Source organism: Ahaetulla prasina, chromosome 10, assembly GCF_028640845.1.
Source record: "Ahaetulla prasina isolate Xishuangbanna chromosome 10, ASM2864084v1, whole genome shotgun sequence".
Classification (NCBI taxonomy): Eukaryota; Metazoa; Chordata; class Lepidosauria; order Squamata; family Colubridae; genus Ahaetulla; species Ahaetulla prasina.
Genome location: NC_080548.1, coordinates 3,385,322 through 3,410,003, shown reverse-complemented (window position 1 = coordinate 3,410,003; position 24,682 = coordinate 3,385,322). Strand labels below are relative to the sequence as shown.

At 46.0% G+C, this 24,682-nt stretch overlaps 1 protein-coding gene across 2 annotated transcripts; it reads left to right on the top strand.

Moving 5' to 3' along the window:
- The first annotated feature begins 8,344 nt into the window (after positions 1 to 8,344).
- MYCL (MYCL proto-oncogene, bHLH transcription factor) lies at positions 8,345 to 18,488 on the top strand. Of its 2 annotated transcripts, XR_009156586.1 has the most exons (3): positions 8,345 to 9,010; positions 14,255 to 16,210; positions 18,355 to 18,488. XR_009156586.1 is itself a non-coding variant. In XM_058195628.1 (2 exons), the coding sequence occupies exons 1-2, from the start codon at positions 8,548 to 8,550 to the stop codon at positions 14,827 to 14,829; spliced, it is 1,038 nt and encodes a 345-aa protein (XP_058051611.1). In that variant the 5' UTR covers positions 8,345 to 8,547; the 3' UTR covers positions 14,830 to 17,000. The 2 variants fall into 2 exon arrangements, 1 of the variants encoding a protein (XP_058051611.1); XM_058195628.1 differs by lacking the exon at positions 18,355 to 18,488 and having other exon boundaries at positions 14,255 to 17,000.
- The last annotated feature ends 6,194 nt before the right edge of the window (positions 18,489 to 24,682 follow it).

Genomic DNA, 24,682 nt, shown 5'->3' with positions numbered 1-24,682 from the left:
ATTAAAATATGGTGGATCATGCAGAATATTTTGAAAAAGAAGATTAAGTTTTCTCCAGAGTTTTTTTTATTAGGAATAATTTCAGACTGTACAGTTATAGAGACCAAATTGATTCTGAATTTAATAACTGCTGCGAGATTATTGATTGCACAATATTGGAAGAAAGAAGATTTACCTACAATTGGAGAATGGACTAGTAAAGTATCCAATTTAGCAGAAATGGCAAAAATTTCTGCCTACTTGAAAGACTATACACAAGAAAATATATTTTGGAATGAAGAAAGTGGATTGATTATATTCAAAATAAGTATCAGATTAAAAAATACCAATTAGCTTTTGAGTGAAGTTAGGATTTGTTTTGTATTAGTAAGTTTAAGAAAGAAGGGAATTGATAGTGGGAAGGTGTGAAAGGATTGAGGATTATGTCTTATGTTATATTTTAGATTATGCTTGTTAGATATAATACCCTGTATTTTGTTCTGGGAAGTCTTGGGGGGGGGAGGGGGAAGGGCGAGAGGGGGAAGATTATAAATTGATTGACTGCCAATGTACATGAATAATTGAAGAATTAATTAAGTTGGAATGGTGCAAGTCAGGCCTGGTCAGCAACCACACCAGAAGGGAAAGGGTAGGGAGAGAGGAGAAGAGAGAAGGAAGAAAGTAGGTAGGTTGGTAGTAGGGGGAGAAGAAGGAGGGGAAGTGAGAGGGTCAGAAAGGGTGGAAGTGAGAAGTGGGAAGGAGGAGAGGAAGTAGGAAAGTGAGGTGGAGGAAGGTGGAGAAAGTAAAAGAAGGTAGAGAAGAGTAGAAAGGTTTAAGGAAGGGAGTGGCGACTGGGCAGGCCCGATTGAGTACAATTTATGGGGAGGAATAAATGTTGGATAATTGAATGTATTGTACACTAGTTAAATGGTTGGAAATATTATGGAAAATTTAAAAAAAATGGGAAAAAAAAGATTATAACAATCTTTTCATCCACATGTTCTCCCATTGTTCGTTCTGAAAATTACACCCAAAGTTTTTAGCCCTTTACCGTACATTCTTTTACTTATTCATCTTCTGCTTCCAAATTTAATACAAGGTTATACATTTTAGCAATATGTACATAATTTATACATAATTTTATTTCAAGTTTGGTCTTACAATGAAAAGTCCTTTCATCGATTTTAAATCTTTCTAGTAATTGTACATAGGAAAACCACTGACATATTTATCCTTCTGATATAGCAAAAGCAATAGCATTTAGACATACAGTATGTACCGCTTCATAGGGCTTTACAGCCCTCTCTAAGTGGCTTACAGAGTCAGCATCTTGCCCCCAACAATCTGAGTTCTCATTTTACTGACTGATGGAAGGCTGAGTCAACCTTGAGCCGGTGAGAATCGAATTGCTGGCAGTCAGTAGAATTATAGTGTGCAATGCTGCATTCTAACTACTGCGCCACCATGGCTCCTCTTTTCATTTTATTTTGAAATCTCTCTGGAAGAATCCCGATATATCACCGTAAGTTTGCCATTTATACTTAGTTGTCATTTCTCTTATATAACTTATGCTTCTTACCTGTGGCTTCCCTTCAAAAGCTGCTGCCCACAGTGCAAAGTGTCCCTAGACCAATTTGGACATGTTCCTGACTTGTTCTTGTGACTCGGTGTTGGGTGCTTGCTTCCTTAATTCAAATCCTTAACTGAGTAGGGAACATGCAGAGATAGAATCCTTCTAAGGGTTTTTTTCCACATGGAAAAGTAGAATTAATACAGTAGAATTAATAGAAACTGGACTTTAAGAACAGTGTTACACTTTTTAAAAACTGAAACTGTTCCTCATCTCCACCACAGAAACTTGCTTTTCTGTGCTGGGCAATTCCTTTCCTGTTCAGCTGGGGCAGGGACCTTTAAGGAGGATGGAGGAAGCGTCTTTGTACAGGTAAATTTACAGGGATTAGTGAAAAATACAGAACTATTTACAGTATAAACTTTCTCATTTCTAATTTTCCCTACGGCTATTTCCCAAGGCTATTTCCCAGCAACTACTGTCTCCTTTGTTTAGCTACCAACTCTACATCCCCACCCTGCTCTGATTTTTTCTTAAAAGCTAAAATAAAAAAATGTCTAATAATTCATAAAGGGTTAGGTTAAAATGGAATAAAGAGTGGGTCTGTTTCAACGCCAAAGGTAGTTTATTTGATAGTAAAGGAACTTGCCATGATTAAAAATAGAATTTATTATTCATGATGGAGTCTTCAAATACCTGCCAGAACTCTAGAGCAGGGATCTCCAAACTTGTTATGGGCTTTAGCTCATGGCTGGCTGAGAAATTCTGGGAGTCGAAGTCCACAAGTCTTAAGAGTTGTCAAGTTTGAAAAGCCCTGCCCTAGAGGGAGTTGGCTGTTGTTCCTTTTTTAGATGACACTATCTTTTTGAGTTTGTGCTGTTGTAAGCATGCTACCCAGAATTGCTGAAATTGGGCAGCCTAGAAATTTCAAGCCTCAACAATTCCTGAACCATTTTTGGACCTAAAGGAGATCAAACCCTGGGGGAGTTAGGAGAACCTTTAAGGCAGAAGCAGTGCTTACTTGAGAGGTGTCCTTTCTGTTATGCCAGAGCCCAGCATCTTCCATGGAACTGCAAATCCCACGAGACAAAGAAAGCCTGCACTCCGAGAACAGCCATGGGACTGCCCCAACTCTGTGGACAGTCAGTGCAAAGGTTTGGAAAAGAAGCCATAATAGTTGGTGGGGAAGGAACCATGGAACCTGCTCCCCTGGGGTTCTTCCCATATGGAGGAGGCCCGGTCTTAAGAAGGAAATACCTGAGGGTTAACTCTCCCTGCTGCACTTTCTATAAACTTGATTAGGCATGCTGTAAGTAAGATGGACTGGGAGAAAGGAAGAACAAGCTAGAAGGCCAGAATACAACTGGGCAGATACAACCTCGTAGACGACTCTCACTCTGTCAAGGACCTAGGAGTGCTCATTTCAAAAGATCTAAGCCCCAGAGCTCACTGTAACAGCATTGCCAAAAAGGCATTAAGAGTTTTTAACCTAATTTTGTGAAGCTTCTCCGGTAACATTGTATTGCAAACCAGGGCATACAAAACCTTTGCCAGACCAATTCTCGAATACAGCACACCTGCCTGGAATCCACACTGTATAATGGACATTAATACAATTGAGCGAATCCAGAGGTATTTCACGAGAAATGTACTCTACTCCTCTGCTTGAATAGAATACCTTATGCCATCAGGCTTGAAATATTGGACCTGGACAACCTAGAACTACCCCGCCTACAGTCTGACCTAAGCTTAGTAGACAAAATTGTCTGCTACAACGTCCTACCTGTCAATGAGTACTTTAGCTTCAACCGCAACAATAGACAGGCAAACAATAGATACAACCTCAAAGTAAACCGCTCCAAACACGATTGCAGAAAATACGACTTCACCAACAGAGTGGGCAATGCCTGGAATGCACTATCTGACTCTGTTGTTACACCCTCAAACCCCCAAAACTTTAACCTTAAACTGTCTACCATGGACCTCACCCCAATCCTAAGTGGTCTGTAAGGGGCGTGCATAAGTGCACCAGCGTGCCTACCGTCCCTGTTCTACTGTCCCCATTTATTCTTACTCATTTCTTATGTATATACTTATACCTGTTTATACTTACATGTTTATATTTTATGTTCATACCTATAGTTTTCTCATACATGCTTGACAAACTAAATAAATAAATAAATAAAAGCAACACCTTGTTCTCATGAGGTTGCTCTCTCTTCTTCAAGGGTTGCAGAAAAATTTGGTTTGTTTTTTTTATTTGAATTTATATCCTGCCCTTCTCCGAAGACTCAGGGCGGCTTACATTGTGTAAGGCAATAGTCTCATTCTATTTGTATATTTACAAAGTCAACTTATTGCCCCCCCAACAATCTGGGTCCTCATTTTACCTACCTTATAAAGGATGGAAGGCTGAGTCAACCTTGGGCCTGGTGGGACTCGAGTCTGCAGTAATTGTAATTGCAGGCAGCTGTGTGTTAATAACAGGCTGCATTAGCCTGGTGAGCCACTTCCCAGCCCTTTTGTAGATCAGTGGGACTGGTGGAAAGATTTATCTTTTGTAGATCAGTGGGACTGGTGGAAAGAGAAAGAGCAGGGCTAACAGTGGACAAATGCAGAAAGGTCAAGATGGACTGTCCCAACTGTTACAGCAATGGCTCCAAGAAATGAACTTTGGGTGAGAAGAATTGTTCTCCTCCTGTGCCAATGCAGTGAGTTTATTCTCTGGCATCCACCATAATGTCTAAAAAAGCAAGCCGGGTTGTCTGTGGTGCTGAAGGAGCTCTGATACTATACAACAGGACCCTGGAAAAGTCACTGGGAAATGAAGTTATTCCTGAAGAAAAGTCTTGATTCTCAAGGTTAAGATTATGAGTGTGTAAGAAAGTAACCATTAATTTGGAAAGAATCAGGGCATCTTTTGAAAAAAATAACTTAGAAAAAATGCCTGGGACACAAGGCCAATTCTTCAACATGACTGGCCATGTGGTACCTTTTGAGTACAATCTACATATGATATCTTTATGTGGATTCCATAGAAACCCAAATAAAATCAGCATTTTCATTTGAATCCTATGAGATTCTGAAATAAGTACAGTTTGCAAGATCTGGCAATTTTCTAAAACTTGCCATTGAAAATTATGCTTTTATTTTAGCAGCCATACCAAGGGACATTTGCATTCCTCTTGCAGACCACTAATTAGTTGCCCCAAATAGCAAGATGGGCGCTACATAAATTTAATAAATCATTTGGGACAATCAAGAAAAATGGTGATGGCTGCTTTGGCCAGAACTCTGAATGCTTCTAAAGATTACCTACAATTTGAACTAGTTCTCTTGAATTTGAAGCAGGCAGATGTCCTGAGACCAGAGCTGCCTTTCAGAGTGAGATAGGCAGCGTGATGATTAGGATCTTAGAAGCCAAAACTGGATATACCTAGTCTAGTGAAAAGAAGGACCAGGGGTGACATGATAGCAATCTTCCAATACTTGAAGGGCTGTCACAAGGAAGAGGAGGCCAACTTATTTATCAAAGCACCTGTAGGAGGGACCAGAAACAATGGATGGAAACTAACCAAGGAGAGAAGCAACCTAAAACTAAGGAGAAAATTCCTAACAGTGAGAACAATTAACCAATAGAACAAATTGCCATCGGAAATTGTGGGTGCTCCAAAACTGGAAGATTTTAAGAAGAGGCTGGACAGGCATCTATCAGAAATAGCATAGGTCTCCTTGCGAGAACAGGGGGTTGGGCACTAGATGGCCTCCAAGGTCCCTTTCACCTCAATTACTGTTGCTGAGAAGATGAGCAATGACACTCAGAAAGAAGTCCAGCTGGCAGGACCTCCTGAACTGGACAAAGAGTTGGATAACCAGACATTATAGAAGCTGATCCCTGTTTTACTGCAGCATTGGGTGACTGGTGGGGATATCAAAAGACTGGCCACTGAGCAGCTGCCTAGAAAAGTTTTCCTAAATGCTTTTCAGCTTTCGATGTTGTCAATGATTTGCACACACATGCAATGCCATCAATTTACCAGGGGATGGTGATGTTGAACAAAGAATTGCAGCTCAGTTTCTGAGCCGTAAGATGCCATTGCAGTGTGGTAACTTGGTCTATGGTTGAGGTGCTGGATTGGGAGTCAGCACACCTAGTTCTGCTTTTGACATGCAAGGCAGCAACTGAACCTGGCCCAGTCGGTCTTTCTTGGAGAAACAAGGCAACAGCAAATCACTTCTGAAAACATCGAGAAAGCTTTAGGACACCAGTTGCTGGGAGTCAAATTTGATTAAGAGGACAAAAATGGAGTGCATAAAAATGGTGTGTGCATTCAATCCCCCAAAAGTAAGTTCATAGCACAGCACCAAACATATACCTACACACACAGGATCACTAAAAATAATATTCTGATTTTGAAACAATCTGTCATGTGATCTTTTAAGATACTCAGGAACTTTTTCTCTAGTCTAGTTGACAGTTAAACCAACACAGCAAAAAAAAATAAAATCTGATTCTGGAATAGACTGAGAAGATGCAATTTGGCTCATCTACATTTATTTCAGTGTTCAGATAGCATTTTTCATGAATAAACATACAAATTATACACTATTTAATTACCAATAATTTTATTTCTTCCCTACTCTAGGATCCCATTGTTAACCTCAGTATTCAGTCTTGTTCAGTCATAGAACCTCACACAGATGCGTAGTATCCCTTAATGCTTAGAGAATGAAACATAACACAATGCAGAAAGTCCTCAACTTACAACCACAATTGAGCCCAAAATTTCTGTTGCCAAGTGAGGCGTCTGTTAAGTGAGTTTTGCCCCATTTTATGACTTTTCTTGCCACAGTTGTTAAGTGAATCATTGCAGTTGTTAAGTTAGTAACATTCAGTGAACCTGGCTTCCCCATTGACTTTGCTTGTCAGGTCACAAAAGATGACCCCATGACACTGCCACCGTCATAAGTACATGCCAGTGGCCAAGCGTCTAAATTCTGATCACATGACCATGGGGATGATCCAATGGTTAAGTGGGTGACAACATTGGAAGTCACTTTTTCCAATGCGATTTTAAGTTAACTTAAATGGTCACGAAACAAATGGTTCTAAGTTGAGGACTACTCGTATAGTCCAATTGTCCTACAGTTGCGTCAGCACTGGGCAATGCTCACTTCGCCTCAGTTGTGGCAAACTGAAATCTGCCTCCTCCCGGTTCACCCAGGGCTTCTGTATGACTCAGAATTCGGTTGTTTGGTGTCTTTGTGTCTTCAAAGCACAATCCTATGCAGTTATCTGCGTTGGTTCCCTTGTGTTCCTTACTTGTAGTATTACTTCGATTTTGGGGTATTAGAAGGATGGCACCCACCCGTCCACCCACCCTGCAGACATTTGGGGCTTTCTTTATACCTCAGGAGGGGGGCAGCTGAGGAAAGTCTCCCCATTCCTAAGAGGTCTGTAAGGGGCGTGCATAAGAGCACAAATGTGCCTACCGTTCCTGTCCTATTATTCCCTTTCATTATATCTAATTAATATAGTTATTACATACTTATGCTCATATATATGCTCATTAGTGGTGGGATTCAGTCAGTTCGCACCACTTCGGGAGAACCTGTTGTTAACTTTCTGAGCAGTTTAGCAAACTGGTTGTTGGAAGAAATCATTAGGGCAGAGAACCGGTTGTTAAATTACTTGAATCCCAACACTGATGCTCATATATTGTAAGTTGTTACATGTCAATGTTTATATATACTGTTGTGCAGGGGTGAAATGCTCCCGGTTCCGACGGGATCCCGCAATCCGGTAGCGATGCGGGCAGGTAGTTCGGAGAACCGGTAGCAAAAATCCCTGGCTCCCCCCCCCCACTGCCCACACCTCTGTTTCTCTTCTCTGTCCCTGAAGTGCTTGGTGGTGATATAGCTGCAAACCCCGACCGCACTTCAAAGGCCGCACTACAGCTGATCAGCGCTGTAGTATTTTTAAAGAAGGTAGACGGGGGCCACTCAGTAAAAGGCAATTGGTAGACCGGGGTCTGTTTTTAAAGAAAGTAGACCGGTGCCTCCCAAGTTTTGTATACTTTATTATTTTTATTTATTATTATTATTGACCATGTCCATTCAGTCACCTGACCACCAAGCCACACCCACCAAGTAAGCCACGCCCACCGAACCGGTAGGGAAAATGTTTAGATTTCACCCCTGCTGCTGTGACTAAAATAAATCAATCAAATAAATCAATAAGGTCCAGGGCCTGAGAGGAGACCTCTTGCCTGGGGGCTACAGGAAGGGCGAGGGGGGAGGGGGAGGGGGAGGGGGGGCTGGGGCGTTGGGCAATTGCCCGGCCCACCCAAACCCCTCATCTGCTGCTACGTGACAAGATCCCGTGGATCCAGGTTGTCCCTCCAGGGCACATGAGCGCCGCTGAAGTCGGATGCCCGGGATTCTTTCACGGGTTCAGGTTTCCCCGCGCTTGAAGCCTCCGGCCAATTGGCTGCAGCCGAGGGGAAGCGGGAGGCCGAGCCTGGGGCTCCCGAGCGGACGGGGGGGCCCCGCGGAGGAGCCTCTGGGCTGGGGGGGGGGAGGGCGCCGCTGTAGCCCCCTCCCCAATCCTCCCTTCGGGGCCGGGCGGGCGGCGGGGCTCCGCGGGCGAGGCGAGCCCGGCGGGAAGGTGAGGGCGACGCCTGTCCGCGCCCACTTCGCCCATCCGCCGCTGCTCATTGGCTGCGTTCCGGGGACGGTCCGGGCGGGAGGCAGGAGGCCGATATAAGCGGCGGAGGCTGCGAACAATACGGCTTAGCCCGGCTGGGTCGCGCCGATCCGCGGGGCTCCTCCGTGGCGTGGCGTATCCGGGGGTTGGGAAGCGCCTCGCCGGCTGCCGCTTCCGTCGCTCGCCGGGCCAGCCGAGGCTCTCGGCCGGCAGCTCAGGTGGCGGCGGCGCTGAACCGGCCGTGGGGCTTCCGAGCCGACCCCGGGAGAAGCCAGAGCGGCGCCTACCGGCCATGGAGCTGGATCCGCCGCCGCCGCCCTACTTCTACGACCCCTTCGAGGCGCAGGGCGAGGACTTCCACCGCTCCAGCGCGCCCAGCGAGGACATTTGGAAGAAGTTCGAGCTGCTGCCCAGCCCGCCCGCCTCCCCGCTGCCCGGCCCGGCCGAGGAGACCGGCGCCGAGGGCCCGCCGGAGCCCGGCGCGGGGCTGCTGGGCAACCTGAGCGCCTTCGTCCTGCGCGACTGCATGTGGAGCGGCTTCTCGGCCCGCGAGCGCCTGGAGAAAGCCATGGGCGAAAAGCTGGCGGCCAAACCCCCGCCGGCCCTGGCGCCCGCCCACGACTTCGGCGGGCTGGGCGGCGAGTGCGTGGCTCCGGGCGCCGTCTTCGCCTGGCCCGGCGGGAGCGGGGCGGCGGCGGCGCCCGCGGACACCAAGATCCCGGTTTCGTCCGGCTCGGAGAGCCAGAGTGACTCCGGTAAGGCTGGCATCGAGCCCAGGCAGGGCTGGAGGGTCGCCCCCCCTCCCCCCTCCCCCTTTGCTCACCTCTCCGCGCCCTCGAGCCTCCCCGGGAGTTTCTGCTCCCACGAGGAAGTTTGCACGGTCCCCTCCCGCGAACTTTCCAAGGCTGCTTGCGGGCTCTTCTCTCCCACCCCCTCGGGCGGCTTCCTGCTTTAGCCCCTTCCAGCCCAGCTGCCCCTCGGCTGGCTCGCAGGGAAGCTGGATTAAGGAGGGTGGGGTCCCCGGGCGAACCCAACTATTGGCTCAGCGTGTTGTCGGGACTGGGTCATTATCGGGCAGGTGAGGCGAGGCGGTGGCTTTTCCACACGTTGAGTGAAGTCAGCCGACCTAGACAGAGTTCTCTCCTCTGGGGTCTGCCGGTAGGAGGGGGAACTGGAAGTGGCCCTTTCAAGTTTCTGGCTGCCTGCGCTGCATTGCAATCCTACGAACTACAATCTAGTTACTAATCATTACTGGAAGGCTTGGAATGGCAGCATCTGGAGCATCCCAAAGCTAAAAGCTGCTAGCATCAGACCATGGCAGGTGCCATCACAAAAGCATGGCAGGCTGGTAGATAGAGTAAGAGTGGTGCCTCTTTCTCTCCCATTATGCAGCTTGGGGTTTAAAATGTTCTGAAAACCATCATGTTCTTGGGGAACAAGAAAATGGGGGTGGGGCAGCCAAACCATGCCTGAAGTTCCGGAGTTTGGCTGCACACATCAGTTCACACTCAGAATTGCACAGGAGTAAAAAAAGGACCTAGTTGGTGCTGGAGCCATTTCAAGAAAAATCGGAGACTCCTGTGCAATGACTGAGCCCCCTCTTAAGGTTGTCAGTGAAATCTTTATTGGGAGGGGAGACTGAGAGAGCCAGAGCTTTTTCAAATGGGGGGCTGCAAGGGACTTTCTGATCTAGTAGGAGACCCAGAGACTTCAGGGGAAGAGTGACAAGCAAGGACAGAGAGACAGGCAGAATGGTGGTGGGGGAGATGGGCCATTGGAAATGGAAGGGCAAGATAAGGTATGCAAAGTAATGGTTGAGTTGCATGTTGTCCGTCCTTAGCATGTTATCAGAGCCTGGAAACTCTTGTTCAACAAATAAGCTGCAAGGATTGCTTATATCTGGTCCAGTCAGCTGCTGTTAAGGGTCCATTTGGTATGTTCCCAGCAGAGCAGGTGATGGAAGGAGCTGCCTTTCATCGTTCGCAACTCCACCTTTTCACTGATTGATTTTCTGGCTGAGACCCAAAGAGGGATCTCCCCATTTCTTACTACTCCACCCACGAGGCACTAATATTCCCCAACTGCATATCAAGCCTTGATATAAGAGTGGTTTGAGTGTACCTGGCTTGCTAAGCCTTGCGTGTGCAAGTATATTATGATGGCTCAAGTGTTCAGTAAAATAAGCAATGGCAGAGATGCCTTCTGAAGTGATGCTTTCTTACTGACTCATTCTAGTGAAGTATTAGTTCTGGAAAAAGTGTTTTCCAGCATAAAAACTAATTCCAGGGTGATAGCTGCCCTGTGGTGAAAAGACAGTTCAGGCAAAATATGTTCAAGAGCAGCTTTTTCCCAGCTAAACAGGGAGGGGGCGGTTCCTTGCACTTCTATTGCGTTCTACTTCCAGGCTTCAAGCTTTGTTGATCCTCTTCTACTTGAGTCACTAGGTGAACGGTGATGCCTTGTGACTCAGCTTGCAAGGCTGAAGAAACAAATCGGGTGTAAGGTTTAATTACATGAGGACACTGGTAGGTCTGGCAGAGGCTTAATCTCAGTTCGCAGAGGGGTGGGAACTGTTACTGATTGATTGAATCACGCTCTTGTGTTGACATGGACTTCACCCCCACCAACAGGAGGGCTCTGTCCACAAATGCCCTTTTCAGTCAGGGACAAAAAGCAACAGATGCTCATGTTTGGGTTATTTTGAGGGGGTGTGGCTGCTTAATGAGTGGCTGCAGGAGAAGCCAATGGGGATAGGAAGGGGGTGGCATTTCAGAATGTGATCCGGTCAGTTTCTTGCACTCCGGAACCAACAGTCAGTTGTGTGTGTGTGTTTGTTGACTCTTGGAGATTGCCTCTATGAATCCTGCAGTTTTCTTGGCAAGATTTCACAAGTGTTTGCCATTGCCTCCTTCTTAGGGTTGAAAGAAAGTACTTGGCCCAAGGTCACCCAGCTGGCTTTGTGCCAAAGGGGAGACTAGAACACAGCGCCTCCCTGTTTGTAGCCTGATGCTTTAACCACTAGACCAAACTGGCTCTTTAGACAATATTAATCCTAGGGAAAAGTTGGACTGTGCAAAAGGACAACTTCAAAATGTAGAGCAAGTGGTAGAAAGAGACATGGGCATTCATATTGGATATAAACAGGTATTTAAATATTTTAAGAGTTTTATGCTGTTTTCAGAATCAAAGCACACAGAGTAAAAAGAAAATACTAGTCCCCAAAAGTAGTGATCCATTTATAATTTTGTCAAGGGCAGATGGGTGCTGTGTAGAGGATAGGGAGGGCATTCCTGCGGACTCTCTTTCCAGCCCCTCATCCTGCTTGTTCACTCCTCAGTACTGGTGTGACAGGGAGCCCCGGATCTTCCCTTCTCTATAGATCTCTTTGAATTTGGATAAAACTAGTTGCAAGACAATAGCAGGATCTTTCCATTATCGTTGTTTAACATATAACCCAGGAGCACGGCACTTGGGTCCTGAGAGTGAGAAATAAGGTGCATCCAAGCATCTTTATAATACCTTGGTAAGACCACACCTGAGATATTGCATCCAGTTTTGGTCACCACAATATAAAAAAAATGATGAGATTCTAGAAAGAGTGCAGAGAACAGCAACAAAGATGATTAGGGGACTGGAGGCCAAAACGTATAAACAACCATTTCAGGAATTGGGTATGTCTAGTCTAATGAAAAGGAGGGCCAGGGGTGACAGGATAGAAATGTTCCAATATTTGAGGGGCTGCCACAAAGAGGAGGTCAGCCTATTTTCCAAAGCAACAGAAGGCAAGACACGAAGCAATGGATGGAAACAAACCAAGGAGAGAAACAACCAAGGAGAGAAACAACATTCCTGTCAGTGAGAACAATCAACCAGTGAAACGGTTTGCCTTCAGGTGATATGTGGGTGCATCATTACTGGAAGCTTTTAAGAAGAGACCGCACAGCCACTTGTCTGAAATGGAATCTGCTGCTTGTGCAGTGGGTTGGACTAGAAGACCTTTAAGGTCCCTTCCAACTCTATCTTTCACATTAAAAACCCTCTGCTGTGGACTCCTCTGTCTGTTTCTCCTCCGCCCCCTTAGCAAAGAAGAGAAAAGCTGAACCAGAGGGTGGAGTTTGGTGAGAGGCAAGTTTAGACAGGCGGCAGCCTTCCCTGGAAAAGGCTTTTTTCTTTCTTTCAGAGAGCCCAGCCAGTTTGTCTGAAGAAGAAAGAGGGGTCTCTTTTGAAGTGTATTCAAGCCCTTCTCAACTCCTCACTCTCCTTTTGGGTGAGCTGCTGGGTCCCTTTTTGTGCCACTGGAGGTGGGGAAAGGCGCTATACATTTATGGCTTCTGAGAAGTGGCAAGTCAAAGGGACAAAAGCCAGCTCCCCTCCTCCTGCCTCCCCCCCCCTCGCCCCAGGTCTGTGCTTCATTTACCATTCCAATGAGCTATGAAAGAGCAGGGCAAAGATGGGAGGTGGATTTAATCAACAGAGTTTACTCCAGGCCTGCCTGCCAATCAGATTTAATTTTGTTGTTGTTGTCCTTGCGGTTGTCTTCAGTAAAGATTTCTTCCCTTCCTTCCAGAGTACCAAGCAACATGCCTTCTTTGGCTACAGTTCTAAACAGTTTGAATTTGGAGGGCAGAAATGCCCCCCTCCCAATTCTCAGGAAATTGCTGGAGTCCTGACAGGTCTGAGTAGGAGAGGAGGCTAAGTGTGTACTTTTGTTTCCAGAATAACACGGCTATATTACTTTGGTCACTCTTGAGGCTGAGAAGCAATTAATGGAGAGTATTAATGGGGACAGTGTGGGGGAGGGGGTTGTCTACAGGTGCCTACCTGGTCAATTTTAGAGTTTGGCTTTAATGTCTCTGATCTTTTGCTACATAGATGTGTAAGTTCGCTGCTTTAAGGAGTTTTACTTTGTTATTGTGCTGCATTTGGTTATTTAAGTGCAATGAAAACTTGATAGTCCCCAACAGCAGATGGATAACATCTGATGAAAAAGAGAGGAGGGAGAAGAGTATCAGACCAGGAGTCCAACTGCCCAAATACTACCGAAAGGAGACATAGTATTTCTTACTCACGGAGTGTCTCAGGAGGAAAACTCATTCAGTGTCCCAGATATTTGAGTTTGGAGATGCATCTCTTGTCTTCTGAGCCACAAGCCATTTGGTAGTGCCTTTGACCCATAACTTAGGGTCAGGAGCAGGCATGTACTCTGCATTGTGACAACAGGATGGCAGCCTGCACAGTGCCACAGAATGTCCCTCAAGTTTATTTTTTCTTAGGAAAATTGCCACATAATTCTTTAACATTATGGCAGCTGAGGAAGCGGGAGGGCAAGGTGTAGGAGAAAATCCTGCTGTTCAGGGAGGCCAGTCCCAAGGATCAAGAGCTCAGCTTTTCATGATTCTTGACCCTGGGCTGAAAAAGTGGAGAGCCCTTAAGTCTTATGCTCTTCATCCTGGAGGCAGGTGAGGTCATCCCCATGGACAGAGACGAAGGAACTGGTTTTTACGGGCTCCTGCCCTTGGCATCTGCTGGAAAAGAAGCTATTCTGGCAGTCCAAGCTTGACTTTACAAGGCATCTGATGGCTACCAGGGAAAACTGAATCCAGCCTTGGAGTTGGATCAAGCCACTTTTCAGTGGTTATAGAAGTTAATACCTGGTTTGGGATGCTCACACACCTTTTCTGAAGAAAGATGCCACAAGCTTCCAACCACTTTTTGCGGGAACTTCACACAAGTTGAGACGTGTTTTGTTCAGCTGTGGTTTCTTGAAAATCACAATTAGCTGGATTTGCATAATATGCAAACCAAAACCGAGCAAACCACAGTACAGCTTAAACCCAGCCTTGAGCTGTTTCTTGGCTCAAGTGAAGTGCTGTCCATTCAATTTGATCTCTACCGTTGCCCGCTGTGTTCAGTTCAGTTAATTAGTTGTTTGCCACTGCCTGAAGCACAGAAACGCACCTTGATACCCGTTGATTCCTCCATCTTTTCTTGGTTTGCAGAAGGAGAAGAAATCGATGTGGTGACCGTTGAGAAGAGGCAGGCTTTGGGGACAAGGAAGCCAGTCACCATCACTGTGCGGGATGACCCTCTGGACCCCTGCACAAAACACTTCCACATCGCCATCCATCAACAGCAGCACAACTATGCCGCCCGCTCCCCCCCTGAGGCTCACTCCGTTGAGGGGCCTCTGGAGAAGGGCAGCCCTGATGCCGGGGACAATGAGCCACAGTCTCCCGGGCAGGGGGTAGAAAGTTTCCCTCCGGCAGCATCCCTCCCCAAGGCTGGCAGTGCTCCTGGCTCGGACAGTGAGGATGTGACCAAGAGGAAAAACCACAACTACTTGGAGCGCAAGCGGCGGAATGACCTTCGTTCACGTTTCCTGGCACTCAGGGACCAGGTGCCCGGTCTCGCATCTTGCCCCAAAACCCCAAAAGTGGTGGTCCTGAGCAAAGCCTCCGAGTATCTGCAGCTGCTTCTCAACGCCGAGCAGCAAATGGTGGCTGAGAAGAAGCTGCTGAAACTGCACCAGCTCCAGCTACGGAAACAGATTTCACACCTGCAGGGCATGGAGTAGCTGGCCAGGCCTCTTGGGTTTTCAGTTGCATCGGCACTTTTTGGTTGGTTTTGGGTTGCAGACTCCTAATGGACTGTCATTCCCATCATGCACTGCCACTGCACATCATACAGGGCTTGTCCTTATTCTACTGCTCCCGTCTGAATTCTGTTCCTCCTTCCAGGAGAGGGAGCGGGGCTTCAGCTGCCAAAATGCGGCTTTTGCTGCACAAAGTTGCATTATGGCCAAGCCCCATGGCCATCCCCTTTTTGGTGGGCCCAGCTCGACCCAGACAGCTGTTTCTCCAGAGGGACCCTGGGACACACCAGACAAGACCCTTCATCACAACCAGTGGATGTTTCAATGGGGCTCTGAGCAGCATTTCTCAGTGGGGGTCAGGGGTTCATGGTGCATTTGTCATTTGTGGAGCTCCTTAGGAGGGTGGATCTTTCTGCAATTTGTTGCTTTTTCATAATAATGTGAGGGTAGTCAAATTCTCTGTCTCGTCCCCTTGCTTCCAGATCAAGACTTGGTTAGAATTGGCTTTTTCTGTTCCTCCTACGAATTGTGGCTGGATCCTTTGTGCAAAAGGTTATTTCACAGCTCTGGAGTTAGGGGGAGTGAGACCTCCCTGGAGAGGCAGCAAGGACCATCGTTGAGGGGAGCCTCTGGTTTTAGGGAGACCGCATTCCAGTGGAGCGCAACCTGTGCAAGAGGGAGTCCATGCCAAAGGTTTGGTGCAAAAAGCACTTCGGCCACGGATACCATCTGTCTTCTCAGAAATTCTCCAGCTCATGGGGGAGGGAGGGGGGCTTAAAAAAATCACCCCACTTTACTCCATCACTAAAACAGCACTGCAATCACCTTGAATTTGATTTACCTCATTCTTTTTCCATTTAATGACAAAACAGGGCTTATCTTGGCATCTGTATATTCTGGAACCTAATGTAGTGACTGCCTCATTCTTTGTACCAGGTTGCTTTTTAAAGATATATACTTGTATTTTTGTACTTTTTAGATTTTGTTTTCTGTTTTTGTAAAATAATGGCTCTTTCCCCTCCCGCCTTTGTTTCTATACCCAAATACACCGCCTGCAGTCAGGGCGGTGGGCCACCTCCATGGCTTGCAAGGGAGTGATTCAAACTGGCTCCCTTGGGAACAGCTGCTTTCCAAAAACTGGGATGACTGGAAATTCTTCTCGCAGGGAAGAGGCTGGTTCCAGCTTGCAAGCGCCAATAGCAGATGTCCCAGGGGCCTGTCTGGTGGGAAGTAGAGCCGACCCTGCACTTTCAAGCTGACAAGATGGGGTTTGTTTCCCAGGTAGAGCAGGAAAGGGCTGCTCTTGTACTTCGCTCGTATGGGCTGTCCATCTGTGGGGCAGACCTTCAGGGCGGCAAAGCAGGTGAGGTGCGAGTCCTGGCTTGCCAGAAGCATTGAGATGGTCTTGGTGAACGAGGAGGCTAGCAAATCTCATGGAAGGGCAGGGAGCATGGTGGGTGAAGGAAAGCTGTGCACGTGCCTTCCCTGGATTTTAACTTCATGTGCTGCACGGAACTCGCTGGGAGAGGGGGATGCCTAAAGCAGGGATCTCCAAACTTGACAACTTTAAGACTTCTGGACTTCAACTCCCAGAATGCCTCAGCCAGACTCAGAAGTCTTAATAGTTGTCAATTTTAGAGACGCCTGGCCTATTCCTTTTGGAAGCTGTCCTTCTGGAAAAGGCCTCTGCAGTGGGTCCCTTTCTTCTTCAGCGAAAGAGCCGCCCAAGGATCCTTGCTGGTGGGAGGTGCAGAAAGACTGCCACGTTTATCTGCTGCAAAAGACTCCCGTTCATTGTGGGCTTTACTTCTAGGTTGGGATGGCAGCCTTTGCTAACGGGAGAGGGGCTAAGCGGCATCTCCCTCTGCTTTGGCCAAGCTTTCCTAGAGTGCAGCTGCACCCACCTTATGCAACCCCCCCCTCCTCCCCCATGTCAGGAGAGGTGAGAGTGATGGGCCCCCTTGCTGGCACAGTGCAAGGTCCACCATGCAGATGCCACTGGGACGTTCCTCGGCCAGTTCCGTCAAAGCTTCGAGGCTGGGTGGCTCAGACTTAGCACTTTGTTACCTTACATTTCTGAAATAAATTAATGGCAAAAGGGCAAACCAATGTGATGTCGTCTTCTCTTGAGGGGGGGGGCAGACTTTTACCTGACGGGCGAGGCTTCTGCTGTGTTGAATCCAGCTGAAACTAAGTGGCTGTTTGGTAGTGAGAGCAAACTTGAGTGTCCAATCACACTTGGCCAATAAAAGAATTCTATTCTAAAAGACACATTTGCGCTGTAGTGGAAATTCCTCAAGACCAGCCATCTTGGATTGTTCAGCATTTTCCTTTGGACTCCTAAAGTGCCTGGACATTTGTGGGCAGTGTCCAGATAATTTGGGGTATTGTCATGATTGTTACCCCATTCCACCCCCTGCAAAGGGAGACTTATTCTAATTCGGGAGGGGCAACCCTGAGCAATGGTGAAATCTGGCCGGACCTATCTGGCTCGTGCAAACCGGTAGCGCCAGCTGCAGGAGGCTCCGCCCACCTGCTGAGATGTCATTATGTCCTGTTTTTGAACCTCTGCGCATGCAGAAGGCTCTGCGCATGCGTAGAAGAGGTGTGCGTGTGCATAGCGCACACGCTCCCATTCCCGAACCAGTAGTGAAGGTAAGTCGATTTCACCACTGACTTTGAGGTAATGCAGCAAAGTTGATTCTTTGTCAGGTAAAGGCTTCTTTGGGGCTTTGGGGCATCCCAAAAAATCCAGAGCTGCATTCTTATGCCAACAAAGTGCTTCAGGATTTTGCTTGCTGTGAGTGAGAAGCCAACGGCTTGTACTCCGACTTGACAGATGCAAGAGGAAGACGAGGGGCTGGTTTTCCCAACACTAGAACTGGATTTGCATCGAAATTCAAAGGGAATTAAAATGTTTGATTCAAGAAGTTTTATCAGATCAACAAGATGACCAGGATGGGAGTTCCTGGTTGCCCACCCCCCACCCCCATTGGGACTGTGGTATGTGATGTGAAAAGAAGCATGAGATCCTTCGGGGGAGGGCAGAAACCTAAGGCTCTGCCAAGCCCAACGAAGTGTTGTAATGCTCGAGAGAGAGGCCTCTTTAGCTTTTGGCATGAATTGGAAATGCTAGCAGTTACACAAACTCCCTGGATTCACACAATATATTAAACTCGTGTTAACAGCACAATTCTGTTTTCACATGTTTCTAAAGACAAAACACATTAACTAATTTCAGTGCAAAACGAATCAAACTAGCCACATAGTTTAGTTTAGTTTAGTATAGCATGTTGTGTGAACCAGGCCTCAAATGTCTTGGGCATTATGTCTCGCTATGGATTTCCATGTTATTTCTGGCTAGCAGGTTTATTCAGCTACTCAACATTATAACATTATATGAGGACTCTGTCAGTCTGGTGACCAAAAATCAGATCAGTAACTAAAGTGAACTGAAGGCTTCTGCCTTTAATTAAATATTAATTTTAATTAAAGGGGGGCTACCAGGCCCCTCATTTTACCTTTACAGGACTGACGTCTGCTTTGCCCAGGTAAGAATGACAGATATGATGGTGAACTTCAGCCTCCCCAAACTGCAGCCTTCCATCTGGACTCTTGAGACTGGAACGTTACCATTCTTGGAAGGCTGACATATGTTCAGCCAGGGGTAGTGGGGGTGGGGGGGCTCCTTTGCCTGGCTGCACTTTCTGATTGCTGTGGGTGGAGAACCGCCTCCAAAGCAAGTCTGTAGGTGCTCCGTGGTTCCAGAACCAGGGATGAGTAGCCCCCCAGCCTGTCTCTGTCATCAGGAGCTGTCTCCCTAGGCACACTGCTACAAATAGTTTATAAACCATTTGGTTTTTCCAATTTGCATGAAGAAACTAAGATAGATGTGCTAAGCTTTCACCCCAAAGGGTTCCCAAAATAGGCCCAAAACTCAGTGCTACCTTTAGAGTGACATTCACAGACCATCTGATGTAGCTCATATAGTCTTCAAGGATTAGAATAACAATAAATGACCATTGCAACTATAAGGCAAAAATGCACCATCTGTTCTGCAAAATGATGCCCTAACGTGCTTTTGGTCTGCTTTAGAGGGGACATTTCTCCTGGGGGGAAAAAAGGCAAAGCGTAAGCTTTTATTTGGAGATGCTCATCTTGCAGTTGTGTGCTCAGCCCTTTCTGCATAATGAAAGGAAAGTTGGCAACTGCAGAAATGCTTCAGGCAGCATCATAAAAGTTCCAGTTGGCAGCAAGAACCTCTGGCCTCCTGACCCACAATCAGGCCCCAGAACAGGGACTCAGTGGGAACTCCTTAGGACTCGGCCAGTCCCACTGCGTAAATGTGGGGTGGAAATGCGCTTCTAAGATGCCAGGTCAGGAACTGCAGGACCTTTCTGCGATTTAATCTGGGAATTTCTCTCCTTCCGGTTTGTGATCTGCCACTGAGCCATTGCCCAGAGGGCAAAATGCCCATCTTCTCCTGGCACCTGTCTTCTGTGACGCTATCCCACACAGTCCTTTGGTTGTATTCATGTGACACACTTATCCTGGTCAGTTGCAGATGTAGTTGCTGCATTGCACAGCCTCCGCCGCCTTGGTTACTTTTAATAATTTTCATTCTTTGGAGGTTCGTTTGGCGTATGAGGACAGCTGCTTTGAGTGTAGCATGAATCAACGTATTGTGCAAAGCCTGAAAATTGATCAAGTTAAGGATCTCCTGTAGATACATTCTCTGTACACGTAGTCCTTGACCTATGGCCACAATTGTGACCAGAACTTTGGTTGCTAGCTAATGCAGTTGTTAAGTGAGTCAGGCCTGATTTTAAGACCATTTTTGCTATGATCATTAAACAAATCACATGGTCATTAAGCAAATCTGGCTTCCTCCATTGACTTTGCTTGTTGGAAGCCCCCCTGGGAAAGTTGCAGATGGTGATCACTTGATCCTAGGACACTGCAGTCGCTGTAAATACAAGCTGGTTACTGCCGGTAAGAGGCTGAATTTTGATCATGTGACCATGGAGATGCTCTGATGGTCATAAGTGTGAGGACTGATTGCAAGTCATTTTCAGCAATGTGATAACTGGATGGTTGTTAAAAGAAAGGTAAGTCAAGGACTACCTGTATATGTATGTCCATGTGTGTGGATAGGTGTGCCTACAAAATTGAATTCTAATTCTTTTCCCACAACATTTGACCATATAAGAAAAAGAAACAAGCTCTCTTCTCCATCAAGAGTGCATGCGGGCTATTTGTAACTAGGAAGAGCAGAACAAAGGAGCGCTACTAGAATTGAGAGTGACCAAAACACATTTATGGAACATTTACTTACTTTGAATAATAATAATAATAATAATAATAATAATAATAATAATAATAATAATAATAATAATAATAATAATAATAATAATAATAATAATAATAATAATAATAATAATAATAATAATATTTTAATTTGTATACCGCCCTTCTCCCGAAGGACTCAGGGCGGTGAACAGCCAAAATAAAATACAAAACAAACAATACATACAATACTAAAAAACAACCCTTAAAAAACTTATTCAAATGGCCAAATTTAAAATGTAATAACGCCCTATAAAATTGACAGAAATTTCAAACCCATAAAATCAAATTAAAAATTTTTTTTAAAAAAATCAAGCCAGTCCAGCAAGGCAGAATAAATAGGTTTTAAGTTCGCGGCGAAAGGTCCTAAGGTCAGATAGTTGTCGAAGTCCAGGGGGAAGTTCGTTCCACAGGGTAGGAGCCCCCACAGAGAAGGCCCTCCCCCTGGGGGCCGCCAGTCGATATTGTTTGGCTGACGGTACCCTGAGGAGTCCCTCTCTGTGAGAACGCACCGGTCGTTGGGAGATAGAGGATAGCAGTAGACGGTCCCGTAAGTATCCCGGTCCTAAGCCATGGAGCGCTTTAAAGGTAGTAACCTGTTAGCCTATTTGTCTGTAACCTCTGAAGCAGCAACCTCTGCATCATCTCCATATTTGGTAAGTATTTTTCTTACCTGTTCATCTGATAAAAAATAATAAATGTAACAGAGGACCCAGGACCGACCCTGGCAGCATTTCACTTACTGTAATACCTTCATGAGGAACCAATAATGAGCAAGCCCAATTTGCAACCTACAGTAGTTGGGTATTTCCCTAGTATCATGCTCACAGGTAACTACAGCAGCTTGCTAAACTGCACTTCATGGGTCTTTTTAAAAAATGTTTTGCTGAAATCAAAATATATTGTGTCTGTAGCATTCCCACAATCTATTAAGGACTTCTCTGATAAAAAAGAAATAAGTTTATTAATACTGCAAATGATACAAAAATTGGTGATGTTCGCTAATAGCGTAGCCGTAGACAGAGGGAAAACTCAAGGAACCATTCAGAGCAGGGGTCTCCAACCTTGACAACTTTAAGACTTGTGGACTTCAACTCCCAGAATTCCTCAGCCAGCTTTGCTGAGCTCTGGGAGTTGGAAGTCCACAAGTCTTAAAGTTGCCAAGGTTGGAGACCCCTGCTTCAGAGGTTACAGACAAATAGGCTAACACAGGGGTCAGCAACCCGCAGCTCTGGAGCCACATGTGGCTCTTCACCCCTCTGCTGCGGCTCCCTGTCACTCAAAATATGCATCACAATGGCACATGATTTATTGAGCTTTTCGACACCCGGTAGGCCAACCATGGATAAATCCAAGAAAAGAAAAGTTTCAGAAGAAAACAGAATATTTAATTCAACTACATATGCGGCTCAGACAATAGTCGGGCATGGGAAGGGTTTTGTGGCTTCTGGTGTTTTCTTTTCTGTGGGAAACGGGTCCAAATGGCTCTTTGAGTGTTTAAGGTTGCAGAACCCTGGGCTAACATAACAGTTTTTTAAACAGAGTTAAACTAAGAACAGAAGTCAAAAGTACAGGTACAAGATGGGAATTCATCTAGCTTGGTAACACTATAATAAAAAAGATCCTTGTAACAGTGAGGACAATTAACCAGTAGAACAGAAGTTGCCTTCAGAAGTTGTGGGTGCTTCATCACTGGGGGGTTTTAAGAAAAGATTAGAAATGCTATAGGGCCTCCTGCTTGAGCCGAGTGTTGGACTAAAAGACCTCAAGTTCCCTTCCAGTTTGATTCTGATTCTGATTCAGTCCTTAATGGTCTCCTAAGTAGCGGTCAGCAGTAGGCAAAAAGGGTAAATGCAATTTTAGGTTGCTTCAATAGTATCATACTTTGAAATCACTGAAAAATAATTATTTTCCTCTTTTTTGTATACTGGTTAGACCCAACTTCAAATATTGTGTCCAGTTCTAGAAACCACACCTTTAAAATGCATTTTGGGACGTCAGAAGCAGCTCAAAGAAATTCAGTGAAAATTCTGAAGTTCCCAAATATAAATCCTTTAGAGCAAGGCTCTCCAGACTTGCCAACTTTCAGACTTCTGGATGGCAACTCCAAAAATTCCCCAGCCTGCAACATTGCTGGCTGGGGAATTCCAGGAGTTGAAGTCCACAAGTCTTAAGGTTGCCAAGTTTGGGGAATCCTGCTCTATAGAGAGACTGGGAGGGCAGGTATGTTAAGCTTTGGGGAAAAAATTGTCTTCCATTACCTGAAAGGCTCTGACCGAGATCTCTCCTGGGTCTCTCAAGTCATGAAATTGAAGATCTAGAATCTCAGAAGCGGGATTGCAAATAAAGGTGGCTGAGGTTTTTTTTTTTTTTGGAACCAAAACAGCTGGACAGTGGAACTGATCATGGAGGGAGATGGGCTTTACCCTGAGCAGCAATACTGTTTAAGTCTAGACATCACTGCTTTTTTGCTCTTGTTTTGCTTATCAAGCATTTCCTCTTGGGTTGTTGTTGTTTTTTTAATCTAGGTGCGTAAAAGCTTCATGTATTTTTCATTTTTGGGGGTGAAAGGAAGGTTAGTTCATGGCTGGGTTAGTAAATTTTCAGGCTACTTTGGCTGAGCCTGCTTTAATCCCATCTCCTCCAATTATATTGCCTGCTCTCCCTGTTGCTATGGCAGGAGATGTGAGTTGCTAGGGGAAAAGACATCTCCCCCCCCCTTCGTTGCTATGGCAGAACATTGCTGAATCTTTCTGCTACCTTGGCAATAGCTTCCATCTCCTTGGTAACTGTCTCTCCATCCTTTTTCTTCTTTGCTTTTTGTTGCTACGGCAACAATCCCTTTCTCTTGTCTTTGGTCACAAGTTCATCTCTTTATCCGTCCCTAGGGCATCTGCTCTTCCAAATGGTTGCCATGGCAATCTCCCTCTACCAACTTTGCTTACCCAATCATTTTTTTCTTCTCCCCTTTGTGCTTGGCTCTCCCCGCCCATGTGCCTCAGCCCACCTGGCACCAGATGTGACATGGCAAGGGCAGACCCCTGGCCCAGAGGCCAGCCTCTTCTTAACCTATACCTTCCTGATGGGTGAAGACTTCAGCTCCCATCATTCTTGACTTGGAGGGCCTTAGCTGTGCTAAGTCGGAGGGACTGTCGCAGATATCCAGCAAACCCAGCAGATTTACCATGGCCTCAGAGCTAAACTGAATGACACAGACCACACATTGCATCTGACTGTAGCTCTAATTAAGCAAACCATAGCTATTGGATTCAGGAAACCAATCATGATGTATCAATACAATATGCAAATCCCCCGATGCAACTTCCCGGAAGACTGGGATCCCAAATACCACAGTGCATCTACTATGCCTTTTAGTTCAGTGTATTATATATAACTACCAACTGTGGTGTAATTAAAACATCCAAGATAAAAAAAAACATGACAGAATAAGAGAGTTGGAAGGGACCTTGGAGGTCTTTTAGTCCAACCCCCTGCATGAGCAGGAAACCCTATTATCGTTCTGGACAAATGGCTGCCCAATCTCTTCTTAAAAACCTCCAGTGATGGAGCACCCACAACTTCTGGAGGGAAGCCATTCCACTGCTTAATTGTTCTCACCGTCAGGAAATTTTTCCTTAATTCTAGGTTGGTTCTCTCCTTGATTAGTTTCCATCTGTTGTTTGTCTTGACTTCAGGGACCTTGGAAAATAGGTTGACCCCCTCTCTCTTTGTTGTAAATATTAGAACAGTGCTATTATATCTCCCCTGGTCCTTCTTTTCAGTAGACTAGACATACCCAATTCCTGTAATCGTTCATGTTTTAGCCTCCAGCCCCTTGATCATTCTTGTTGCTCTTGTCTGCATTTTCCAGAGTCTCAACATCTTTTTATAATATGGTGACCAAAACTGGATGCAATATTCCAAGTGTGGCCTTACCAAGGCCTTGTAAATGATACTATCAACACTTCACCTGATCTTGATTTTAGCCACAATGTGTCCCCCCCACCCCCCAAGTGTCAACTTTATTAATTCTGGCTACAAATTCTGCAGGCCTGGCTTGAGCAGAGTTCTCTTCCCTTCAATCCTATCCACAATATTGAATTGCAGAGGAAAGCTCAGAAACCTCAGGCAACTCCACGGGATGTCAAAGGTCTAATCCCGGGAAACTGTTATTGCAAAGTGAGAAGGGGAACCCAAGTTTGGGTCTGTGAAAAAGAAAAGTGTAAGAACAGAGAGACCTCTAAAACAGGGGTCTCCAACCTTGGCAACTTTAAGACTTGTGGACTTCAACTCCCAGAACTCCTCTGAGGGATTCTGGGAGTTGGTCCACAAGTCTTAAAGTTGCCAAGGTTAGAGACCCCTGCTCTAAAAGCCACAGAAATCCAAGTCTTGGCCTGACTTCCTTGCCAAGCCAGGGTTTCCTGAAAAGGGCTTAACCAAGAGCTAAACTACCAATCATGGTTTATAAGCCAAGTGCGCCAGAGCGCAC